We start from the raw sequence: 27,912 nt of genomic DNA, 5'->3' as shown, positions 1-27,912 counted from the left end.
ATATCCCCCTGACGATATCCCCCTGACGATAGCCCCCTGACGGTAGCCACCTGATGATAGCCCCCTGACGGTAGCCACCTGATAATAGCCCCCTGACGGTAGCCACCTGATAATAGCTCCCCTGACGATAGCTCCCTGACGGTAGCCAACTGATGATAGCCCTCTGACGAAAGCCCCTGACAGTAGCCCCCTGACGATAGCCCCCTGATGGTATCCCCCTGATGATAGCCCCTTGACGGTAGCCTCCTGATGGTATCCACCTGATGATAGCCACCTGATGATAGCCCCCTGATGATAGCCCCCTGACAATAGCTCCCTGACAGTAGCCCCCTGACGGTAGCCCCCTGACGGTAGCCCTCTGATGATAGCCCCCTGATGATAGCCCTCTGATGGTAGCCCCCTGATGGTAGCCCCCTGACTATATGAGAACAGTAATGTCATGTGAGATTGAATCATTGTATTCCTGAGATGGTCTGTGGGTCAAGTAATGTAAAATGTCCTTATTGAATCGTATTGACATTAACATTTGCATCAACTCGTATAATTGACCAGCATGAAATGCTTATTCAGTTTAACCTTGTAAAAAATTTTTTTATTATGATTTAAGAAGATAATTTTTGGTCATTTAAATATCTGATTCTTTATGTCGTGGAGCTGTTTTTTCGCATTTGATATAAAATTAATACGTGTTCGCTTACAAGAAACTTTGATGCAGGAGGAAGCTATTAGATCCCTGAAAGCCTGCGCTATTATTGGCAAGCTGTGGTTGTTTCTCCATGCTCTATCCTGTTAAATGCTGAGTGTCAAGCAAGGAAGCAGCACGTAAAATAAGCTTTTGATTTATTGACTCAGCTGGGATTCAAACGGCTGACCTTCCAGCCTAGAAGTGGACGCTCTACCCATTATACCACCGAGGCTGGTTAAATGGGACGTTTCCTCCATTGTGGATTTATATGAAACAAATGCCACACTTTATATGAAATGAGATATTTATATTTAATTTATATGAACCAAACCATTTATATGAACCACAAACCAAATACCACCACACACGTCACGTTCTGTCACTTCATTCGCTATGTTGTTGTGACATCATGTGTAAAGATATACCCTACAAGAAGAAGAGTGCTGGTGCTGGGCCCCTGACCCCTGACCTCTGACCCCTGACCCGGTTCTGTGCAGAGAGAACACATGGACAGGACATCCTCAACCCCTCTACATCTGTCCCTCTTGCAGGCCGTAGGCCAGACAACTTAACCCCAACACAGTTCCTCGTAATTTGGCCTTCCACTCACCCATGCAAACTTAACAACATCCTCTGAACATACAATACTTGGTATTATCCAATACCATTTCTTCAAATAAATCAGCACATACTGGTTTCGATCTAGTTATAAAAACACAGTGCCAGGCCAGGTTTTTTGTAAATTCGATGTTTGTTGCTATATTGTTTGGTTGGTGTGGTTTCATTATACATGGACGGTAAAACGTAATGTGTGTATTATTATTATTAATAAACCAGGTTTCCACAATTCACAGACCGTGTGACCTATTTTTATGTGAACTGTGGGAAATTAGCTGCTTATTTACAACTGAACCAGAGGCCCTGTAGATTCTGGCAGGCAGGACTTGCTGAATTCCCATTCTAATTATGTTCAAATGATTTATTGTCATTAAACATTCTAAAATGCTGATGATGCCACGAGCTTTCATTCATCATAGTTGTGTGTGCCACCTGTACGATTTATCATGATCTGTAATAAAAACGTAATGCCTTTAATTTGCTCACACAAGTGAACAAATTGCGATTTTTTTTGCATTGATTCCATTTCACGTCACTGGGTATGGATTAATGATGGATGATGAGTGGATAAGTGTTATTATTGTTATGATAAGTTATGTTATCATTGTTGTCATTATTATGTTATCATTGTTATGATAAGTGTAATGATTTGTGGGAGCGAGACGTGGGTAATGAACGTAGAGCATCAACGAAGGCTGGAAAGGGTGGAAATGCGAATGGTTCGGTGGATGTGCGGAGTATCGTTGAGAGAGAGGAAGACAAATGATGAATTGCGAAAGATGATGGGAATAGAGCCTGTGATGGATGCTGTGAAGAGGAACAGGTTGAGATGGTTTGGTCATGTGTTGAGGCGGGATGGAAGAGACTGGTTGAGAAGTGTGATGGAAATGAATGTAGAAGGAAGTAGAGGACCTGGAAGACCAAGAAAGACTTGGCTAAAGATGGTGGAAGAATAAATGTGGGCAAGGGGGTTAACAAGGACAGATGCAGAAAATAGGGCAAAATGGAGAAGATTGTCATGGGGACCGCAAGGCTAACCACCGCTCTAGCAGGGAAAATGGCCTTAAAATGCATGTTGTGTTTGTTGTTGTTGATGAGTGGATAAGTGGATATATATATATTAATGTGGATAGATATATATATTAATGTGGATGGATATATATATATATACTTATATGTATATATATATATATATATATACAGCAATACCCCGGCCTACGTCATTAATTGGTTCAATAAGCCGTGACGTAACTCGGTTTTTGACGTAAACTGGGCGTAATGCCTTAAAAATGCCTTAAAATGAAGACAAACACCGTAAAACTAGAGCAAATAACTCGCGAAAGTATACAACTATCGCTGAACCTTAAAGAACACTAAAAACACATTTTAGTCATATTTTTTAATGAGTAATGAACACAATTAATAAATGAATTTGTAAAGAATAATAAATAAAATTAATAAACTTATGTTATTCACCTTAAACCTGGCGTCTCTTCTGAACACAAAAAACACATTTTAGCCATATTTTAAAAAGAGTAATGAACACTATATGCGGGGCTTCTTCAGCGACTCATCAAAACTAGTAGAAGCCTTGCATTTCTCGACATTAAGTCGGAACTGATCCAAAGTCCCTTGAATTGTGCGCTTCTTCTTCTTCGCTTTTTCAGTGACGTATGCGAGAATACGTTCCCTATCATGAATGATGGTCGATACCGTCGACCGTGGCAGCCCTAAGGCATGCGCTATCACGACACTTTTTCACCTTTTTCATACCTTTTAATCAGATTTAACTTATCTTCCATCGTAACCACATTACGCTTGGAAACACAAGCACTATCCTTCTTAGGACCCATGGCTAACACAGACACAGTCAAGGAATAATCACAAAAATAACAGCAAAAGGCAAAGCAAGCACGCGACCGCAGCACAGGACAAAATGCATATGGCGTCGCCTTTGTTTTGAATGAGAACCAGCAGCTACGCGTACGTATACTGTACGTACATTTTTCTATGTGCTTTTTATTGTATTTTAAATTGTTTTTAGCTTCTTTTATTGTTAATTTTTAAGTACCGTTTTATTTATTTTAAATATATTTTTAAGGAAAAATTAATTTTTTTCACGTCCTCCTATTATGATACCATCAGGGGGCTGACTGTATATACAGTCACGTGAAAAAGTAAGTACAGTAGTACACCCCATGTAAAGTTTTGACTTTTTCAACATATTTCAACATATAGCTATTTGATCTTCATTTCAACAATATTGATAGATAAAGGTGATATAATATAACAAATATCATGAAACATTTACATTTTGTAGTCCATTGTATAATTTAAATATACATAAATGCAAATTTTGCAGGTGGAAAAAGTAAGTACACCCCATGAAATGTTTTTTAAAATCTTTTTAACATATGTGGAGTTGTGGACATATCAATATTTAATCTTCATTTAAACAGTATCTATAGATAAAGGTGATCTAATTGAACAAAAACTAATGAAAAATTGACTTTGCAATAATTTATTCAACAAAAAATTGTTGCACAGCATGCACATTTGCATGCACAGCTCGTTTCAAATCCCCCCACAACATCTCGATGAGATTTAGATCCGGGCTTTGACTTGGCCATTCCAGAACCCTCCATTTCTTTCTTTTCAGCCATTCCTTTGTGGATTTACTGGTATGTTTAGTGTCATTGTCATGTTGCAAGGTCCACCTTCGGTTGAGCTTCAACTTTCCGACAGATGGCCTCACATTATCCTCAAGCACCCTCTGGTACAATGAAGAATTCATAGTGGATTCTATAATGGTGAGCTGCCCAGGCCCTGATGCAGCAAAGCTGCCCCAAACCATGATATTTCCACCACCATGCTTTACAGTTGGTAACTGTGGGTTCTTGTGGTCAAATGCTGTCTTTGGTTTTCACCAAACATGTCTCCTGGTACTGTGGCAAAATAGCTCTACCTTTGACTCATCTGTCCAGAGCACATTGTTCCAGAAGTGCTGGTCTTTGCCTAGGTGTTCATTGGCAAACTTTAGTCTTGCCCTGATGTTCTTTCTGGACAGCAAAGGTTTCCTCATGGCACACCTCCCATGTAGATCAAATTTGTGCAGCCTCTTTCTAATGGTAGACTCGTGCACTTTGACAGCAACAGTAGCAAGAGCTACCTCTAGGTCCGGTGATGACATTCTGGGATTCTTAGAGACTTCTTTCAGCATCTTGCGGTCTGCTCTCGGGCTGAACTTGCTGGGGCGGCCTGGCCTGAACAAGCTGGCAGTTGTTTGGAATCTTCTCCACTTGTAGATGATCTTCCAGACAGTCGAATGATTGATTTCAAATTGTTTGGATATCTTTTAAAATCCCTTCCCAGACTCGTAGGCATCTATAACCTTCTTTCTGAAGGCCTCAGAGAGCTCTTTTGATCTAGGCATGGTGACGCCGCACACTTCAACAACAAAGAGCAAACCATACTAAATGCCTGAGGTTTAAATAAGACAGGTTCCTCCAAGATCCTCTCTAACAATGTTCTAATCATTTGCACCTGAGCTGGTGCACCTGATTCTAATTTTAGGTATTTGAAGTAGTGATAAATGTCGGGGTGTACTTACTTTTTCCACATGCGAAATTTGCATTTATGTTTATTCAAATTATACAATGGACTACAAAATGTAAATGTTTCATGATATTTGTTATATTATATCACCTTTATCTATCAATATTGTTGAAATAAAGATCAAATAGCTGTATGTTGAAATATGTTGAAAAAGTCAAAACTTTTCATGGGGTGTACCTACTTTTTCACGTGACTGTATATATCTATCTATCTATCTATATATATATATATATATATATATATATATATATATATATATATATATATATACATAGTCAATTCATATGATCTGTTAGTCTCCTCCGAATGCTTGCCTAACAAGACAGCCAACATAATAATTAGTCAATTGCACACACATATGCACACACACCCACCACACACACGCACCAAAATGGGTGGATATTTCGAGACCTGGTAGGTCTCCTTTCCATATCCTGAAACTCACCCACGTGTGGAGATAGCAGTCAACAACAACAACGTCCATGCACACAAACTTCAACACACACACACACACACACACACACACACACACACACACACACACACACACACACACACACACACACACGAAAAGGGGCAAATATAACAATTAATTGGAGAAAACCTAAGGCCAAACATAATGTGAAGAATTCCCCCCCTCCGGCCCCCTCCTGCCCCCCTCCAAAAATGAAATCGAGGACAAAGACCTCGAGGTAATGGTTGCTGCAAACAAACTCAAAACAGATATGATAGTGAGGGGAAGATTTTACAAACTATGACAAACTCGTCAACGGGAGAAACCAAAACTATTTTAGTTTGAAATATCCCAAAAGGATTATACCATGACCTATGGAAACAAAAGCAAAAGGTATCAAATCTTCCAAATTCTTCCCCCGCCCTTTAAGGATAGATCTAAAAGTTTCTGGAAATAAATTGATGAAGCCCCAAAAACATAGCAGGGAGGCAGATTGGATCCAAAACTTGGAAATGAAAAAGCAACACCGAAACGAAATGTCCTCATTGATATTTGATGAAGAAAAAAAATAACTTGAAATAATAGCAAACTTTGAAAGCCCAGGCGGGAATGGAATTCCAAACCTCTGGCTAAAGCAACTAGATGCTCCACAGTCTACACAATTACTATTCTCAAGCATTCAACAATCTTATCCAAAGGGAAAAGCTATTGGATGAATGTCTCAAAGAAGGTTAAGGTGGTCCAGATTTATTTGGTAAAATTTTAAAATCAAATTTCCTCTGTTGGTTGTGTGTGACCCTGTTCCACAATATTAGATGGCTCTGCTACCCAAAAAGCAACGAGATCGCAGCTAATTTCAAGGTCGGGCCAGATTATCGTGTTTTTTTTATACAATCTATTTTTTCCTCTAATTTGGATCGCAAGCCTTGTTCACTGGGTTGTGGTCAGTGTTTTAGCCTTCGAAACATCAAACATCATTTACAAGATCAAAAGTTATCGGTGATTTGCTGCTTCAGACAAAGCTAAAATGCACAGGAAGTGTGGCTTTTGCACATGGTAACATCTTTCAACAGATGGTTTAATTCATTTAAAAAGAAGTCAATGTACGGGGCAACCTCTAAATGTTACCGAAGTAAGCTAAAAATTGGCACACATACTCGTAGTTATTCGGCGATACAGTTCCACAGTCGAGATTAAAATTCAGAATTTCATTTTTTGGACATTTCAAGTTGGTTTTCCTGGCCGCTCGACACTGACGCAACAGGCCAGCCAGCTTCACGAATACCATCATTGATGAAGCTGGGGGAAATCATGCCAATGTATCAAAATATCATGTTTCGAAGAGAGAATAATAATGTTTTTGAAAAATTCTTCTTTCTTTGGTTCGTTGATTACTCGAATACCCAATTACCCAATTTTCAAAAAAAACTTTAACCAAAGAATTTCCAATTTTTATCCCAACTCCGTTTAGATTTAGAGGCTCGAATTGGTGACCCTTAAATACTATAAGAAAGTGTTGATGCTTTTATAAAATTCGAAAAATCTCACATTTGGCCAAAGCAACCCATTGGTGGGGGTACCCAATTTTTACACGATCCAGGTGGGAGGTCGAAACAAAATCGAAAATCTGAAATATTTGACTGAAAGGCTCTCTATATATATCGGACTAGTGCAACAAAACAAAGTATGACTAGATCAATATGAAAATATTTTTCAAAAACGGGATGTTTGATGCGCCCTAACCGATGTAGAACAAATGTTTGTTCATTTGTCGGCATTTTGGATCTCTTGATTAGTTACCGGTTCAGTCCACAGGTTGTACACATTTTACGTAAAGACTGTGGTTGTTCTGCTGAGACAGTATCCCCACGTGGATCATATTCTCATTGCTCCATGTTTTCCTTTTTACTACCGACAGGGACCACCCGTTAGGAATTTATATCCCCGGTTAGGGAAGGAATTTGTGTCACCGGTTATGGAAGGAATTGGTATCCCTGGTTATGGAAGGAATTTGTATCCCCAGTTAGGGAAGGAATGTGTATCCCCAGTTAGGGAAGGAATGTGTATCCCCAGTTAGGGAAGGAATTGGTATCCCCAGTTAGGGAAGGAATTGGTATCCCCGGTTATGGAAGGAATTTGTATCCCCAGTTAGGGAAGGAATGTGTATCCCCAGTAAGGGAAGGAATTTGTATCCTCGGTCAGGTTTGGAATTTGGTCATCATGCTGGCGATAATTCACCTACCCTTCGTCAAAAGAAGCGTCAGATTTTTTACGTCCATGAATGATCGTTCGGAGACTTAACATCCATCCGTGGGATGGTGCACTCATTGTTGCATCACGTTGCTTGTTAAGCACCAGTCTGACAGGTTGGAAATTGCACACCAGACCAGACTGCTCAAAAGTAATGGCGCTGTTCCACCGCGGTGCCGTACCGTACCGTACCGTACTGTAACCAAAATCCGTTTTTTTCGTTTTTCCATTGCCAAGCGAACCGTGCCGTACCTAAGTACCCGTGCTAAACTTGGTTCCTGCTATGGATAGGTACCAAGCGAGCCGAACCCGGACCTATCAGTGGAGCTAGCAATACTGCAGACCGTTTTGAGCATTTTTTTTTTTTGTCACTTCAGATAACAACGCCTATTTTTCACGGTTCTGTTGATCGAAAAACAACACAGGGATTACCGTACCGTACTGTACAGTGCCGTACCGTACCATTCTGTACAGTGCCGTACCGTACCATTCTGTACAGTGCCGTACCGTACGGTACGGTTCTGTGCAATGGAAAAGCGCCATGAGTGTGCTCCCTCTGCACCATCCTGTCTGACTTGGGAAATAAGTAAATTATTAAAAGTCAAATATACCTCGTCCAAATCTTTCTGCATTTGACAAAGACCAATATCCTACAAAGGCAGAATTGGCTTCAAACTCAAGAACTCCTGACTTAAAGTTTAGCCAAAGAAGTCATTCATTAATTTTAATTAAATATATTGACAAAAGTTTCCATTTAAATTATCCAATATTGTAGTTTGTTACATTACCACGAGGTTATTTCCACCTGAACTTGAATCATTTACAAATCCGTTCACTATTTAATTATTCGGTTCAGGTTTGTCTGCTCTTTTAACAATGAATCCAAATGTATTTATTTATATATTTACTAATTCTCTATGCTTCCAACCTGGAAGACAAAGAGTCCGCAGTGGTCTAGTTAAGTTAGTTAACGACACGATAACACAGTCAAGTTCCACACCACCTTGAGGTTATTCCATTGGAGCCTTTTACATTCTCAATGCCTTTTTTCTCTCTTTTTTTACCTCCGACAGGGACCATCGGGTGCTCCCGGATTACAGGGTCAAATTGGTCAACCCGGTCCACAGGTGAGTCACACTAACTGCATTCCCTTCAAAGTGCCTCCATATTGTGTTTACAAGTTGTCTTAAGGTGACCACGTGACCCATAGCCTGTTTCAATACCTTCTCTAATCTCGAGTTTGTTATTAGCACTTCCTTAAGTTCCTAAAATGACTTCGAATGAGAGTCGTAAATTCATGTGAGATTGAATCGTTTTCTTCTTCAGATCGTCTGTGGTTCGTTACGATATATAATGTTCTGATTGAATCGCATTGACATTTTCATTTTGCATCACCTCGTATATATATTATTTGGCCAGCACGAAACACTTGCTCAGTTTAACCTTATATATTGAATTCTTAATTTGATAAATTGATCACTCGTCATTTCAATATGTGATTATTGTGTCGCAGAGCTGTTGTTTTGGTATCCAATATGAAGCCTAATGCAACGCTGCAGCACACGTCACATGCCGTCACTTCGTCTGTGATGTAGTTGTGACATGGTGTGTAATGATACACAAGAGAAGAGTGCGAGCTCGTTCAAATTGGCACCGATGAGTTTCATCACAGTTCCAAGCGAATGGTGTATGTGCTGCACGTCGCTTGTGTTTGCACGCAATAATGACAAGTGCCGAACACTCATTGTTTGTTGTCCCCCGTCGCACCGCGGAGCGAAAGGGGGACTATGGTTTTCCCCTCCGTCCGTGTGTGCGTGCGTACGTGCGTAGGCGAAGGACCGAATTCTAATTTGGTGTGTGGGTGCAACCCACGTCAAAATCCAAGATGGCCGCCGCCATGTATGTCTGACGCCATGTATGTCTGAACCTTGTGAGCGAAATATCTTGAAAAATAAACGAGCTACTAACTTCTAATCTGGTGTGTGGGTGTATCTCGGCATAAGGAAGAACGCTGTTGAAAATTGAATCGCCACGTCAAAATCTAAGATGGCCGCCGCCATGTATGTCTGAACCTTGTGAGCGGAATATCTTCAAAAATAAGCGAAGTACCCACTTCTAATCTGGTGTGTGGGTGTATCTAGGCAAAAGGAAGAACGCTATTGAAAATTGGGTCGCCACGTCAAAATCCAAGATGGCCGCCACCATATATATGTCTGAACCTGGTGAGCGAAATATCTTGAAAAATAAACGACTTACTAACTTCTAATCTGGTGTGTGGGTGTATCTACGCAAAAGGAAGAACGCTATTGAAAATTGGGTCGCCACGTCAAAATCCAAGATGGCCGCCTTGCGTCTTCCACTTTGTCAACTCACGTCACTTCACCGACGGGGGCCCTAGGCGTAACGTTTGTTATTTCTGTTTGTCTGCCATCTAACCCTCCTTCATTGGTGTGTAATAGACACACTATCATTCCAAGAGTTAGTTATACTCACACAAACCTGTGCTTGATCCAGTCTGTGTCCAAAGTGAAACTGTCTGTATGTGCGTATCATGACGCGACACGCTCGCAAGAGTTCAAAGAATGACATCGTCACAATATTCCGAGGTCTGTCAAGGTTTTTACTTTTTATTTGCCAAACAAATGTTTATGTTAGTGTAATCCAAATTCTGATTGATAATTATATCTCCTTATGTATTTCGAAATAAACCAAAAACGGTCCCATGTCATTGGATAACTTTTTTGAATGCTCCTCGAATGACATACTCTGGTGGGAATATGTATGGAATTAATTGGCTTGGATTGGAATATGTATGGAATATGAATTGAAATAATTGGAATATGTATGGAATATGAATTGAAATAATTGGAATATGTATGGAATATGTATGGAATTGCCTTTTGTACAAACAATATGAAAAAAAAATGTCCTTTCAGAGAAAATTAAGAGCATTTTATTCCTTAATACTGTTTAAGCATGAGGCGACACTTGATTGACATCTGTTGATTCTGTTATGTACATGTCTTATCAAAAGTGTTTCCATGATGATTATCGTGCCATTTATTGACCTGCTCGAGTTTGTATTTAAACATTTATTATCCTGCTATCTACGTATGTGTCTATCTCTCTCGTGTTCGACCCAAAGGCAAATTCAGTTCTACTATGGCAAAGGTTACACTGGATGGTTTGCTTTAGCCTTCCTACCATTCTGTCAGAGTGGGGATTTATGATTTGTTGAGGATGTCGGCAATAACTCACCTACTCTTCACAAAAGATGTCACGGTATCATTATCATCCACCAACCAATGGAGGCAGATGGAACAACCAGCTTAATATCCATCCAATGAACGGGGAACTTTGTAGCACAACTCCCTGTCTGCTAGCATCAATGGGACAGTCAATAGTTGGGTCGGGAATCAAATTCAAACAAGAAAGAGCAATCAGAGGTTGCAAACCCTCACCAGGATGTATTTTCAGTGGTTTTTAAGGCTTTTGTGTTAAAACAAATATGGTGGCCGAACCATGTGACTGATGACATCATTATTATTTTTTCTCCACTAATTTATTCCTAGATTATGCTCATGAAATTTCATCTTGATCGATGAAGTTTTGTACTTGTCAAATTATGACGTCATAATAGAGGCACCTATGACATCATCATTAACAGGTGTCATTCCACATGGAGAGTTCTTTACAATGAGCCATGTCTTAATTTTTTTCCATGCAGCGCTTTCGGAGATATAGAGGTGCAAATGTTTTCGGTTTTTCCAAGATGGCGGCCGAACCACGTGACCGATGACGTCATCATTATCATTAGAAAATTCTACAGGTGGAGTTGCACCTATGGTGAAAATTTCCTGTCAATCGGACCAACGGTTGCAGGAAAAAAAATCATATTTATTCTGTGCAGACAAACAGACAAACAAAAGGACTCAAATGCAATACCCTCTGCTCTGGCGAGGGTAACAAGACAGCTCAAAGGTAAGTGCGTAACCTCTTCACCATTCTATCACTTCCACAGCTAGTCAAAGCGATCACCATTTGCCATTAATACTCGATTGAGATCGTATATAGTTGAAAAAATGCATTTCCTATTGCCTTAAATTCAATTTTTTTTAGATCTAATTAAAAAAAAATCTGTCAATAAATTATGGTGGTATGGAGGAATAAACAAAAGTCAGAAATTTGTTAGCATGTCATCCCTATACCATCTCCAGCATGTATGTATGAGTGGCCAAACGTTTTCATGAACCACCTGGCCAGGCCTGACATTTAACTGAAACACGATGAGTAACCATGGGAATCATGCCCCTCATCAAGAGTGATGGCAATCTAACAAAACGCGATCTGTGTCACCACCGAGCCACGACTCACAACAATGTTTTGTAGCATCGAATGAAAATTATCAATTGCACGCGATTTGTATCTACGGTAATTAACAGCTGCAAATGGTATTTACTATTTCAAAGTCAACAAACTATGATGATATCTAATAACTAACTCCATGGTTTGTTGAACTATTTAATAAATCGTATCAGTTTATTGCTTCGGCACAAAGCTATAAAACACTCACTTTCAGTTACTTTATTTGTATACAGAGTCGAGGCTCGTGGAAGAGCTGGAACACAGAACGGATCAGGACGCAACGGGACAAAAGGAACAGCAGGAGGAAAAGGGGGAAACACCAATAGGGGAAACCAATAGGGGGAAACACCAATAGGGGAAACCAATAGGGGGAAACACCAATAGGGGAAACCAATAGGGGGAAACACCAAACACCAAACACCAGTGCAGGGAGAAAATGAATGGAGATAGAGAAACGAGGGATGCAGGTAATGATGAGGAGGAGAGGAAAATGCAAGGACTGCACAAGATGGATGGAGAAGCAAATCTTTGGAAGGGATGGCGGGTTGTTTAATGGGTGTTGAAAAGATCATGACTTTGGAAGGTGGATTATCTAAGATGGTGGTGAACAGCTGTCTTGAAGACCTGGAGGGAAGAAGGAGATTGAAGAGAATGTTGAAGTTGGTTCCACAAGCAGAAAAAGGAACAAATGAGTGGAGGTAAAAGAAAAAAACTACATGAGTGGAGGTAAACTAGGAACAAATACAATATGTACAAATGATAAACTGTTCTTCCTGTAGTATGTGATCCTTTTTATCCTTTTTCCTGTAATTTCTCATGAAAGAGGCTCATGGAAGAGCTGTCATACCCTAGTCGATTTGCAGCAAGCAAAAATATATATTTTCCCTATTTTTTGGCTATTGTACACCGCTCCTCTCCTATACCGTCTCCAGGCGCTGCATAACGTCATTGCCGGGCACCGAAGGGGGCTCGGCGATGACGCACGCTGAAAGGGAGGACTCAGTTTTCACTCTGGTTGTTTGTTTGTTTGTTTTCTTTCTTGCTTTCTTTCTTGTTTATCCAGGCGATATCTCAGCCATCCTTTCAGCTAGGAAGCTGAAATTTCGGCACAATAGTGAGCAAGTACTTTCTCAAAAACAATATTTTTTGTTTTTTTATTAATCAATTTATTTATTAGTTTCTTAATTATTATCGATTAAGTACTTATATATTTCCTTTCTCTTCTGGGCATTATCTCAGGCACCTTTTGAGTTAGGAAGCTGATATTTGGACAGGCCAATGGACCAAGTGATTTGGCTGTAAAGGCTATTTTTGATTTGATTAATCAATTAAGTGATTATTTATTTAATTATTCAATTAATGACCAACATTTTTTTTTTTTTTTTAAGTTACAGATTCGGATGAAATGGTGCTGGTTTATGTATTCTAGTAGCCATTTGATGAATTATTTCATTTTTTTATGACTTATTTATTTATGTTCATTATTAATCATTTATTTATTTTCTTTCTCATCTGGGCAATATCTCAGGCACCATTTGAGCAAGGAAGCTGATATTTGGACATGACAGTGACCACGTGATGTGGCTATAAAGGATATTTTTGATTTATTGATTAATCAATGAATCTATTAATAATTATTTATTGATTAATAAATTAATTATTTTATTTTTTTATTAATGACTTATTTAATTACATTTCTAAAACTTACATCTTTGGATGAAGCATGAGTGGTTTAGTTATGCTATTAGCCAATTGATTGAGAAAATATTTTATGATAATCTTTTATTGATTTTAATTATGCAATTAATCAATCAATTATTGTACACCTCTCCCTCCCAATACAGTCCCCTATCAGCTGCACGGCGGTATTGCCGGGCGCCAGAGGCAGCTTGGCAATACAGCGCTGGAGGATATTTAATTATTTGGCATGTGGGTGGTGTACTTTGAATGTATCTGTACTCGTTTGTTTGTTTGTTTGTTTGCTTTCTTGTTTGTTTGTTTGTCTGAGCGATATCTCAGCCATCATTTGAGCTAGGAAGCTGAAATTTGGGCACAATCGTGAGTAAGTATTTTGTCAAAAATGGTGTTTTTGTTTTTTGATTAATCAATTAATTGATAAGTTACTTAATTATTATTATCGATTAATTAAGTACTTATATATTTCCTTTCTCTTCTGGGCATTATCTCAGGCACCTTTTGAGTTAGGATGTTGATATTTGGACATGCCAATGACCAAATGATTTGACGGTAAAGGCTATTTTTGCTCTATTTCTTAATCAATTAATCGATTTATTATTTAGTTATTCGATTAATGACTTAATTAGTTACTTTTTTAAAGTTATAGATTCAGTTGAAATGGTGGTGGTTGATGTATTATGTTAGCCAATTGATTAATTATTTATTTATTTTATGATTATTATATATTTATTTTTATTACTAATCATTTATTTATTTTTATTATTAATCATTTATTTATTTCCTTTCTCATCTGGCCAATATCTCAGGCACCTTTAGAGATAGGAAGCTGATATTTGGATATGACAATGACCAAGTGATTTGACTGTAAAGGGTATTTTTGATTTATTGATTAATAAATTAATTGATTAATTATTTATTTATTGATTAATAATTAATTACTTAATTTTTTTATTAATTACTTATTTAATTACATTTCTAAAACTTACATCTTTGGATGAAACACTGGTGGTTTAGTTATGCTATTAGCCAATTGATTAAGAAAATATTTTATGATATAATCTTTTATTGATTTTAATTATGCAATTAATCAATCAATTATTGTCCACCTCTCCCTCCCACTACAGTCTCTATGAGCTGCACGGCTCATAGAGGTGCCCCGGCAATGCCATGCTGGAGGATATTTAATTATTTGGCATGGTGGCGGTGTACTTTGAATGTATCTGTGCTTGTTTCACTATTTTCCTGGCCTTTTTTTTACACCAAATTATAGTTGCTATTTTTTCACGATTTTACTGGACTTTTGTGATTTTTTTTTTTTACACCAATTTAGTTGCCATTTTTTTCACTATTTTCCTGGACTTTTTTTTACACCAAATTAGTTGATATATTTTCACTATTTTCCTCCACTTTGTTTTTTTACACCAAATTAGTTGCCATTTTTTCACTATTTTCCTGGAATTTTGTGGTTTTTTACACCAAATTAGTTGATATCTTTTCTCTATTTTACTGGTATTTGTTTTTTTACACCAAATTAGTTGCTATTTTTCCAATATTTTCCTGGCATTTTTTTTACACCAAATTAGTTGCCGTTTTTGCACTATTTTCATGGACTTTTGTTTTTTACACCAAAATAGTTGTGATTTTTTTCCTGTTTTCCTCGACTTTTGTGATGTTTTCACACCATATTAGTTGCCTTGTTTTCACTATTTTCCTGGACTTTTGTTGTTTTTTTACGCCAAATTATTTGCTATTTTTTCAATATTTTCCTGGAATTTTTTTACACCAAATTAGTTGCTATTTTTTCACTATTTTCCTGGACTTTTTGTTTTTTTACACCAAATTATTTGCGATTTTATCCACTATTTTCTTGGGTTTTTGTTGATTTTTTCCACCAAATTAGTTGATTTTTTTCTCTATTTTCATGGACTTTTGTTTTTTACACCAAATTCGTTGATATGTTTCACTATTTTCCTGGACTTTTTTTACACCAAATTATTTGCTATTTTTTTCACTATTTTCCTGGACTTTTTGTTTTTTTACAACAAATTCCCAGTTGTGCTGTTGAACTAACACCAGATGGGTTGACTTAACCTGTCATCCTTCCAAGGACAGCAAAATGAGTACCAGCCTACTAATACCAGAGGCACTGCATCCAACTATTTTTCATGCTCTGCTTTTTCACACCAAATTTGTTGCTATTTCTTCCAATTTTTTTTTTTTTGCTCCAAAACTCGATATTTAAAATAGATTTCTCTCCTATTTCTCCTCATTTTGTTCAAAAACTGGCTATTTAAAATGTATTTTTCTCATATTTTTTCCCCTATGTATTTTTCTCATATTTTTCCCCCTATTTTTTTGTTGCAAAACTCACTATTTAAAATATTTTTTATATGCAGAAAAATAGGAAATAAATATATTTCCATTTGTATTTTCCCCTATTTTTATGCCTCCGCCGACTAAGTGACGAAGTCGGTATTATGTTTTCCGGTTGTCTGTCCGTCCGTCCGTGACAGGTTTTCGTAACTGCGATAACTTGAGAACGGCTGAAGGGATCTTAGTCAAACTTGGTGCAAGTATGTATAATGAGGTAAACATGAACTGATTAGATTTTGTGGTGACCAGCTCAAAAGCCAAAGGTCAGAGATCATATTAGGTGAAAATTATGTTGCCACACCAACTTGTGAACCAGTAATGGGATTTTGACCAAACTTGGTATCAGTATCTACCATATAAAACACAATGTGTATTTGTGTGATGTCTGTCCCCCTTCATAGAGGTAGGTTTTAATAGCTTTGAGTAGTGCTTTAGGGGGGAGAGAGACATGTATTGGATACACAAACCTTGGAAGCAAACACTAAGTAAAGACGTTCAGTTTTCTCTCGAGCAGAGTCAGCAATAAAGCCTTTTATGGCGGAAAAGCAGATATAGTGGGAGCAGTCACCAAAGATAGGCATAACAAGGTGCTTCCAGGAGTTCTAGGAAGGAGAGTGGCTGGATAATTCTGCATTAAGATTAACCAGATGAATTTTTCTGGCTCAACTGAGGGTAGACAAACTTCCTCTCAACTGAATTTTTAAATTATTTGACAATGCCTCATGTCCCATTGGTCTTGCATTTATCAGAAAGAAAGCTGTTTGATAGCCACTGCCTCTCCACAGGATTCAGTGTACCTGGGCTGAGACGATGGATATGATAGTGTTACGGCCTGAAGCACACCACGCCAAGCCTTCAATCACACTGTCCTTATTTATGGATTATCACACGAAAATCTCTTCCTACACATAAAACCAAGAAGGGAGAAAAGAGGGAAAAACCCGAATAGGCCAGTCCAAGAGTAGGCAGGTCCAAGAGTAGGCAGGTCCAAGAGTAGGCAGGTCCAAGAGTAGGCCAGTCCAAGAGTAGGCAGGTCCAAGAGTAGGCCGGTCCAAGAGTAGGCCCAACAGTAGGCCCCAGGGCAGGCCCTGTAGTAGGCCCCAGGGCAGGTCCAGTAGTAGGCCCCAGGGCAGGTCCAGTAGTAGGCCCCACGGCAGGCCCAACAGTAGGCCCCAAGGCAGGCCCAACAGTAGGCCCCAGGGCAGGCCCCATCCCGTAGTAGGCCCCAAGGCAGGCCCAACAGTAGGCCCAACAGTAGGCTCCAGGGCAGGCCCAGTAGTAGGCCCCAAGGCAGGCCCAACAGTAGGCCCCACAGTAGGCCCCATGGCAGGCCCAACAGTAGTAGGCAGCAAGAATTCGATCAACGTCACCCTCCAGGTAGAGAGATTGCAGCTGGACACTCTACAACCCCCCAAAAAGCACTCTGCCATAAGCCCTCCTCCAAAATGGCCACCCACTCCTTTGAATCACCTTCCTGGCCACTCCCCTGCCCCACAGCCAATCATAGGCTTTATACACATGGACCAAACCACTTGGTCTAACTCACAGGGGGGTATAGGGGAAGGAAGAATAAAAAGGTCACAAACCATAACAATAGCTGCAAACGAGATGGGATAAACGTGTGCCTGAGTAAAATAGCTTTTATGAAAGCTTACCCCTTACCCAAGCAAAGTCAATATCTGATTCAGAGGAGATATAATACCAATCCTTTTATGACGAGGAAGATTGTTGTTCTGCCCACTGGCCAATACAAATACCCATGCTGCATGCCACGATGATGGCTCTCTAACAACAGCCAAAGAGATTTACACTTTAACAAGAATGTGTTCAGAGGAGTTAAGTGAGGCTGAGGAGGGATAGGAAGGTTCGGTAGAAAATTTGTCATTACGAGATCAGGGAGGGAGGATGTAAACGGAGATCCCGGGTAGTGACATTCACCGATTAGGTCAGAGCCATGGACTCACTGAAGGCTTCAATGTTAAAGCCATGGCTGGTTGTCGTCATGTCAATTCCCAGTCAATGGGCATCGTGACATTAAATTGCCACAGGTGAGGAGGAGAGTGTGTGGATTGGTGGTGATCATGTGATCCATATTTTTGCAGAAAGAGAGGCGTTTCTGGAGTCATCCTCATTGGTGTACCAAGCATTGGATGGCTATTTCCTCTTATCATTCTGCCTAAGCAGCCCAACTTTTGCTCTTATAAAAGCTGGTTTGACATTGTGTGTAAAAAGAAACATACGTGAGCATGTTTATTTTTTACTACCATCAATGTTTATACGCAGACGAAGCATTTATTGATTGGCTTTTATCGCCTTTTCAAAGCAAAAATAAAAATAAAACAACTCTTTACAACATGTTTCTAAAGATGACGCAGCCCTTTCCCTTAAAAGTGGATCAATGCTTCTGAAGCCATTTCTTTCACTATCTTACAAAGTAAAATCCCCTTCTTGTACAACAGTCAACGCAGCATTCCTCGTCGATCAGCCTGCTTCGCTCCCCGCAGATTGGAAAAAATTCCCTCTTTAAATATTTCATCTGTTCTTGTCTATTTTTCGGATGATTGGCACTATATGGTTCGTGGAAAAAAGACGAATTTTGACTTTTTATGTAATCCCACAATTGAGAAAAGATTTGAAAAAAAAAAAAACCACTTTGTATAATATGAGGCCTAAATGACTCATCCGAAGGCTTGAACAAATCATCAATCAATCGCGAGCTAACACATGAGAAATGAACCATTCGTCTCTTTACATTAGGGTTATATTAAAGCTTCCCTTTCAGCTAGAGAACTTCACTTTCAAATCGGCTAAAGAAAAATACAAAAAGGTTGGCCATTTTAGGCGATCTTGACCTTTTGACCTCGAAAGCAATAGGCTTCAGTGACCCGATATGCAAACCCTGCTCAAATTTCAAGTCAATCGGATGAAAATTGACAATTGTATGCAACCTTGACCTTTGGATCAAAAAAAAAAAATCGGTTTCTCGCTTTTGATTGATGAACCAATTCAGTGACCCAATATGCAAATTCTTAAAATTTCAGGTCAATTGGAAGAAAATGGAAGATTTTATGTGACGCTGACCTTTGACCTTTTGACCAAATGATGAATTTGTCGTCTTCATATTGTCATAATAAGGCTTTGTTGAAAATTTGATAAAATCTGAAACGGTAAAAAAGTTATAGCCCAGACAGACAGACAGACAGACAGACAGACACACACACACACACACACACACACACACACACACACACACACACACACACACACATCTTGTTTTTTCATTTCTGTTCCTCACAATTCTGCTCTTTTTATTTTTTTTATTTTTTTTAATTTTTTTTGTATACAAGATCGAGGCTCGTGAAAGAGCTAACATTAATCACACAAAAAGACAAACCGACACACAAAACACAAAAAACAAGGGGAGTGGTAGACAAGATGGGGAGAGAGGGGGAAGGACACAAAAGAGAGGGGGAAGGACACAAACACAACATTTGAGAGCAGGGACATCGGGAGGACTTGGGGGGAGGTGGGAGAGGATTAAAACATATGAACACTGCAAGGACTCTGGGGTGAATTACCGGGGGTAGAAAAGATCAAGGTTTTCGATGGGGGAAGATAAGAGATGGTGGTGAACAGCTGTTTTAAAGACCTGGAGGGAGGAGTGGGATTGAAGGGAGTGGGGGAGTTTGTTCCAGAGGCGGGAGAAAAGGGGAATGAAAGAGTGAAGGTGAGCAGAGAGCCTAGACTTTGGCAGTTTAACCAGAAGAGGGTTGCAGGCAGATCTTGTGCGACCTGAAGGAATATTGGGGGGACAGAGCACAGAGAGAGCTGGGGGAGCAAGGCCGGAGAGGAGTCGGTAGAAGACAGAAAGACCACCAACCTGCCTGCGGTGAGTGAGTGAAAGGCCCTCGGCGTTGACTACATCGCAGGAGATTCCATTGATTCTGAAAGCTTTGGCCTCAACAGCGTGAAGCCGAGCAAGGTGTGAGGCAGGAGCACCAGCCCAGAGGGGGGAACAGTATTCCATTGAGCTGCGGATGAAAGCCTTGTATGTGGTGAGGAGCTCAGGTGTGCCAAGGAAGGACTTCGCATGACGCAGGATGCCAAGTCGGCGACTGGCTTTGGAGGCCAGCTTGGAAATGTGGTTTTCCCAAGAAAGATCATGGCAGATAGTGAGACCCAAAAGCTTGAGTGACAGAACTTCTTGGAGAGGATTGTTGAGAAAGTAGATGGGAGGGTTGTCCAGTCGGTCCTTTCGGAGAGACATTGTAAGAGACACACACTCTCTCTCTTATTCACACACACACACACACACACACACACACACACACACACACACACACACACACACACACACACACACACACACACACACACACACACACACACAGAAGTGACTGCAAAACTCCATCTCCCACTGTGCGGGGGACGGTATAATCATGGTAACATGAAACCAAAGCACTTTAGAAGGATTTCCATGAACTCTGAAGGAGATAACAACACATTAATAAAATAGGAAAAATCAAATCTGTTTTTACGTGTAATCAATAATCAGTGTGTCCTGCTTTTGCTTTGAGAACTGCGTCAACTCCACATGGGATTGACTTAAGTCGTTTATGGTTTATGTTTGATTCGAACTTTTCCCAATAGTGTTGTGATATACTACAGAGCATATAGCCAGATGACTCACATTAATTTGATCTTTCTCTCAAATCGTCCAATGTACTCACCCATCATTTATACGGTGAAGACAAAGTGACTCGAATCTTCTTCTTTGTCCGTATGCAGCACAAGGCATACAAGGGTAGCATCATTGGCTAAATATGTGGCTGTGCCCCTGATGGAATACCCTCTGCTGGTTAAGGCAGGAAGTTAGAATTTGATCAGGGTTCCAGCGACAGCTCACCTACTCTTCACAAAGGACACCGTGGGATCTTTAACGTCCATCTAATGCTGGCAGATGGGACACCTGTTTAACGTCCATCCGAGGGACGACACACAGGTCGATGAATCACCCTGCCTGTGAAACAGTTTATAGCTGGATCTGGATTCAAACCGAGGCTAGACAACTTACAGGTGTGTGTTTACCTCCAGGTCATCCTGTCAGCCCAAAGTGTCTGTCAATAATCTATATACAGTATATTGTATATAAAAAACACCTTTAGAGGCCATTTTTCCCCGCAAAGCAGGGGTTGGCCTTTTTCGGGAACCGTGGTTGTTGTTGTTTTTTGGTCCCCTTTTTGAAGCAATGTTTTACGGCCGGATGCCCTTCCTGCCGCCAACCCTTTTTGTCGCCTTTTACGACAAGCAGGGAATTACCAGTGAGCTGGATATATATTCACACACCTCACAGTATATTGCTGGACTCACAGTATATTGTATATAAAAAGGAAAAATTCGGTGAAGTGGTCAGTGAAGCCGTGTGACTGACTATATGTCTATTTACCTGAAAATCGAATAGTTTTATTTTAGTCCCCCACCCCAACGATAAGGTCGGAGATGGGAGACATTAAAATGAGCGACGTCGGACCGACCAATCATCCGCCCATGTACTTTTGTTTGTGCGAACCGTTGAACATTTAGCTTTCATACGGGAGATATATATCGATATGCCTCATGACATTATCTCAACCTGATTCGATCACGGTTGTGATTGGTTGAATTATGTTGCCATTGCAACCATCTCGGTAACTTGGCTTGTGCACGCGATGTTTAAAAAAACATTCAAGATTTAGCTTTCATATTACACAGATCTATTCCTCATTAACATCCAAAACGGGTGAATGTGTACCTAGAGTCCTAGACTATCAGGTCCTCGTTACCCTCGCCAGAGGAGAGGGTATTATTGCATTTGAAACCGTTTGTCTATTTGTCTGTCTGTTTGTTTGTCTGTTTGTCCGCACAGAATAAATATGATTTTTCTCTGCAACTGTTGGTCCGATTGACAGGAAATTTTCACCATAGGTGCAACTCCACCTGTATAATTTTTTTAAATAATAATGATGACGTCATATGTCACGTGGTTCGGCCGCCATCTTGGAAAAACCGAAAACATTTGCACCTCTATATCTCCGAAAATACTGAATAGAAATAATTGAGACATGCTTCATTGTAAAGAACTCTCCATTAGTGGGGCGGCTTAGCCCAAATATTCAAAAGAATTGTGCATTTTGTGAAACAAGCACCAAATTTGGCACAAATGTACATTAATATGTTGCGAACATTTTCAGATATTGGGCCACTTGAAATTCCGTAATTTTTTTTTTCAAATTTTTTCAAATTTCGTAATTTCAAATTTTTCGGGTGACACCGTCACAATTTCGGTCTTCGAGGCCGGCCGATAGGCAAAGTGTGACCGGAAGGGACGAGGTTCTCCTGACCACGTGGCCCTCGATCTGGGAAGCGAGAGGCGTTCCATTAGTGGACGCGCCCCTCACGCCCGACTTTTGGGCGGCCCCGGCAGGCCGTTTGTTTTGACGTTCCGTGACAGGCCCCGCACCCCCACCTCCGGGCCGACCGGAAGCTTGTGCTGAGTACATCATATCTGAACAACTCAGTGAGGCAGAACACAGCAGTGCACACCAGGGTGACCCCTTCAGTGCATAAACCAATTAACCTGTCCACTGCAGGGCATATAGAAATGAAGTTATTTTCTGCATATAATAATAATATAAGTTCAGTTCTATATAACAATTTCTGTTATCACCACTACCACTACAACTACCACTACTACAAGCTTTGTCTGGAATTTTGTGGACTAACAGACAAACAGACATACAGACAAGCTGGGATCAAAACATTACCTCCTTCCACCATTGAGTGTAGAGGTAAACATCATGGAAATTATATCATGCCCTAGATTTAATTCATGCTTACCCGTGTATTTGCTTCACTGGTTCACAAGGTCTTTTGCATACATGTAATTCAGACTCTCGTCTTCATTGCTGACCACACAATGTTCGCAACATATTAATGTACATTTGTGCCAAATTTGGTGCTTGCATCACAAAATGCACAATTCTTTTGAATATTTGGGCTAAGCCGCCCCACTATATCGGCCGGCCTCGAAGACCGAAATTGTGACGGTGTCACCCGAAAAATTTGAAATTACGAAATTTGAAAAAATTAGAAAAAAAAAATTACGGAATTTCAAGTGGCCCAATATCTGAAAATGTTCGCAACATATTAATGTACATTTGTGCCAAATTTGGTGCTTGTATCACAAAATGCACAACAGGTTTGCTATGCTGCTACACTACATGTGGAATAATATCTGTGAATGATGATGACATAGGTGCCTCCATTATGACGTCATAATTTGACGAGTACAAAACGTCATCCGATCAAGATGAAATTTCTTGAGGATAATCTAGGAATAAATTAGTGGAGGAAAAAAATAATGATGACGTCATCGGTCACGTGGTTTGGTCGCCATATTTGTTTTAACACAAAAGCCTTAAAAACCACTGAAAATACATCCTGGCGAGGGTTTGCAATCTCTGACTGCTCTTTTTCTTGTTAATTTTCAAAGTGTAATTTGGAAGGAAACACTGGAGGGGCTGTTGGAAACAGAACTGCAAGGTTATGGAATCATCCAAAGTCACTTCTTCAACAATATTTCCTCCATCACAAGGTGTCAAGCATGACATTGAGTTGACTATTCAACACTTACTTGGATGGGAGCATCGGAGACACCTCTCAAGAAGGTCCACTCACTCCAAGACAATTTTTTACTTATATATATATATATATATATATATATATATATATATATATATATATATATATATATATATATATATATATATATATATATATAGATATATATTTTTTGTATACAAGATTGAGGCTCGTGTAAGAGCTAACATTGATCACAAAAAGACAAACTGACACATAAAACATATGATAAAGGGAACGGGAGACAAGATGGAGTGCAGGATGGAGACAAGATGGAGCAAATTAATTTGATGTCCGCTCTTTCCCAACACCGTCGGTGTGTACGATCTCCATAATGCACCACATTAGCTCGCATCTTCCACAGCTTATTCTTTTCTGATAAAACATGTGGTTTATAGAACAAGGTCCAGGGGATTCGAATGTACAAACTGGTATTAACTAGAGTAATTGCACTCTTTTTGTACCGATGAATGTTGAGATTAATAACGCTGAAGTACTATATTTGCAAAGTTATGACGTGTAACATTAACTTGAGGATGTACAGTGTATGGTTATAGGAATAGCTGATATGGTTCAAATAGAATCCTAGACATAGATTTATTGTACTTATTGCTTTCTGTGCCGCTGCAATCTATCAGGGTTCAAATGGAGAGCCAGGTGCTAAGGGACCACAAGGGCCTTATGGACAGAAAGGAGATGAGGGACCACGAGGATTTCCCGGACCTCCAGGCCCCGTTGGACTACAGGTGATCCTTCTATTTCATTTTATGTGGTTACTTGTGTAACGGCTTTTATCTGAATGCACAGCCATCTTTATGAATTGATTTGTGTTTCCTGGGGAATGGCACTGTAATTCCAACTGAGTTGCATAAAATGGCTAAAAATCTCTAAACAGGAATCGTGTTGTGCTAATAACAAAGTTTGAGAACTGCTCCAGCACCTTGTCGGCCTTTTCTGTGCTTTATTGAGAAAGTTAGTCTTTCCAAGCCAGGTCACAGAGAAGAAGAAGATTCTATACAGGCTGGGTTGAGATGTTAATTGCTGTGATTTCTTAGATCAAAATGCATTTAACAGACATGAATAACATTTCGCAGTCAGGTACATTTAATGTTCTTCTATCTCTCAACACAGGGATTGCCTGGACCTACAGGAGAGAAGGGGGAGACGGGAGATGTGGGAACGCTGGTACGTTTCAATTTCAACACCACTAACCACTTAGCATGAAGGATATCTATCATGCAGAGGTTAATTGGGTATGTGTACAACGAATAAGAATAAATGTAATTAGTAACTGAAAATATTTTCCCTTCTTGTTGTTACACCACACTCATTCTGTTTCGATATCTGATTTCTTTTTAAACACATTCAAATGTTGTTTTTTAATACCTGTGCATGGCGTAGCTGCTGCGTATTTTCTGGGGCTACATTTACTTTTCATCCCCATGCTTTCTGAAAAGAATGGGGGGATATTGTAATTGGGTCTGTCTGTCTGTCTATTTGACTCTGTCTGGACATCCATCAAGCTATCTCCTCCTAAACAGATGGGCAGAAATTCACCAAACTTGGTATTTATGATCACCACATGGCAAGAAGGTGCGAGAGCAATGCCATTTTTGGCCCAATCCTATGGGGCCCTGCAGTGGGGTCAAATGGTCAAATGCCAAACAATTCAATTACAGGCAAATTTAAGACATTTTAATGAAACTTTATATAATATGCACTCAACATTGGGGGATGCATGAAATATATAACGATTTTTTTTATTTGATCCCCGGTTCTGGCTCCATGGGTGAGTTCTTGGTGTCACGGTTCAATGTGGAAATTGTGTCACGGAAATTTTTCTTTTTTACTCTAAATTTGATCGTTGGTCGTTGGTTGAACTTTTTGCAATATTTAAACTTTGCTTTAGGAGGGAAGCATGGGCATTTGCAATGGCATGCCATCAACTTCACTCTAGTTACATGTTTTCATGACACGTGGACATAAAAGTTGAATGGAATGAGTGAAAACGAGTACGTGTTTGAGTTTTACACTCCGTGGTTGTTTGAGTGAAAGGAGAATTGAATGAGTGAAAACAAAAAAGTGATTGAGTTTGGTTCTCTCCACTGCAGGGACCACCTGGCCCTCCAGGTCCAAGAGGACCTCAAGGCGCTTCCGGTGCAGAAGTGAGTCGAAAATAACTTTGTAGTGCATTACCACAATATGTCACACTTTACTCTCCTGTACTACTCAAGGCTTTTGTCTCTTTAATACACTTTTATTTGCACTTCACCTGATGCTCTTGAAGTCTATACTGTATGTACAACACATACGAGGGGATTATAATGAGACACGGTAGGACACAAATAATTTGGGACAGAATATAAGAGAGGGAACATGGATTTGAAAAGTCATCTTATTCCATCAGTTAGTCTCTTCCTTGTTGATTAATTAATTGATTGATTGAATTGATCCACACTGTAGATATGCCTGTACATATTTAGATGGGTGAGCTTTAATTATTTTTACCATTAACATATTTGTGATTGGTATTTCTCAACACCTTCGGTGTGTACGATGTGGGTGAGGTAAAGCTTTATCGAGTGGTTGCGTCAAAAGTCAAAAGGTAGCATCTGATAGATTAGAGCCAAATGGCCATGCTTTTTATGCTTTTCATAGAATAGACTCTAAATGGCCATGTATTGACATTGTAGGTGCATCTTCAGCTTTAATTCATAATATTTTATCACAATATGTATGGGTTATGGAGGAGCATGTCCATAATTCAATGACCTACTCACGACTTAAATGGATATAAGATGGCTAGCTTCATGTCAACATCCAGACAACATCATGCTTCAATATATATATAATTATATATGTGTATATTGTTGTGTCGCCGGCGATTAAGATCACCGGTGACGAATAGCCGAAAGTTTTTTTTACTCCCGAGGCGTCCGACCGAAAATGGACATTGTAGCCCTCTTGCACGTGCGCGAGAATATGTGAGACGTTTATCTGAACGGATCACACGGGTTTATTCCGAAACCACAAAACATGCAAACACGACCAATAAAATGCAACAATAATGACTTGAATGAAAATAAGCGTGGAATGAAAAATAATGGAAAGAAATACTGAGGTAAAATTCGATGGTGAGCTACCTCCAGACAGACACAAATATGTACACTGGGAAAGGTAAGGAAATAAAAAGAAATCCTCTTTCAGCACTTAGCTGGTCCCAATAGGTAATTTTAGGAGCTTAGCGGCTGTTGAAGCTGGTGTAGCCACTCGCGTGGGAAGCACTCCAAAATGGCGATGTCAACGCCGTGCGTCAAAGACACCGTGGGCGCCCGGAGATGAGGATTGGGTTTATCCTTGATAAACACACACTGTTTATCCTTGGAACGGACAGCTCCCTGGCAGATTACTACCGTCAAAACCTCCTCAAAAGGCCCATACAATTGTCCCGACCAAGATTAAAAAGATGGCGCAGCCTCTTTGTCCAAACCAAGGGAGAGAGAGAGAGACGACTCTTCTTCTTCACTCCTGACGTCACCCCGACCAATGGCGAGCTCCTTAAAACATCACCTCATGCTCGGCCCACGTCCTCTGGGCCAATCATGTCCTTCAAGGGTGTGGCCTTTTGCCGTAAGTGTTCATAGGGCCGGCTTTGCTCGGCGTGTGTGTTCATAGGGCCGGCGCTGGTTGTAATTTAAGGGCCAGCAGATGCTACAAAATGTTAGGGATTGATCAGAGGGGGAATCACACACTGGGGAAAACTAACCTTAATCCCTACACTAATTAGCATGTCTTCAGTCCCCATGTGAAGAACACATAAACAACCTTAAGCTACAATTTACCTACTTACTGTACTTCGAGATTTCTCCTACACGTTACATGGTCCAAGCTATTTCCTATACAGTGCTACCTTTACTATGGGATCATTTTCCCTACCCCCCCCCCCCCCCCCACAAACGTAACAATATACAGTATATATACTTCCGTAACAAACACTTCCGTTGAACTTGGGGCCGACTCAGAAGAAGACCTTTGTTGGTCGAAAGCTTGTCAAATTAAAGATCGAAGTCCTGAAGCTACGTCCGCATCTGATTTAATCTCCCGATTATATATTAAATGCAAATGAGACGCCCTGCTCGTACTGTGGAGTTTCTACTATTTCTCACAGTTATATATA

At 39.9% G+C, this 27,912-nt stretch overlaps 1 protein-coding gene across 1 annotated transcript in view; it reads left to right on the top strand.

Moving 5' to 3' along the window:
* Positions 1-27,912, top strand: part of COL5A1 (collagen type V alpha 1 chain) — a 505,662-nt gene that overhangs the window by 349,211 nt on the left and 128,539 nt on the right. Inside the window, exons 45-48 of the mRNA XM_068102230.2 lie at positions 8,696-8,749; positions 24,374-24,481; positions 24,867-24,920; positions 25,847-25,900. Coding sequence (XP_067958331.1) covers positions 8,696-8,749; positions 24,374-24,481; positions 24,867-24,920; positions 25,847-25,900 — 270 coding nt within the window. The remainder of the gene's footprint in view (positions 1-8,695; positions 8,750-24,373; positions 24,482-24,866; positions 24,921-25,846; positions 25,901-27,912) is intronic.

Source organism: Myxine glutinosa, chromosome 13 (genome assembly GCF_964187855.1).
Source record: "Myxine glutinosa chromosome 13, kmMyxGlut1.1, whole genome shotgun sequence".
Lineage (NCBI taxonomy): Eukaryota > Metazoa > Chordata > Myxini > Myxiniformes > Myxinidae > Myxine > Myxine glutinosa.
The sequence above is the reverse complement of the archived record's forward strand: the minus strand, read 5'-3'. Positions and strand labels throughout refer to the sequence as shown.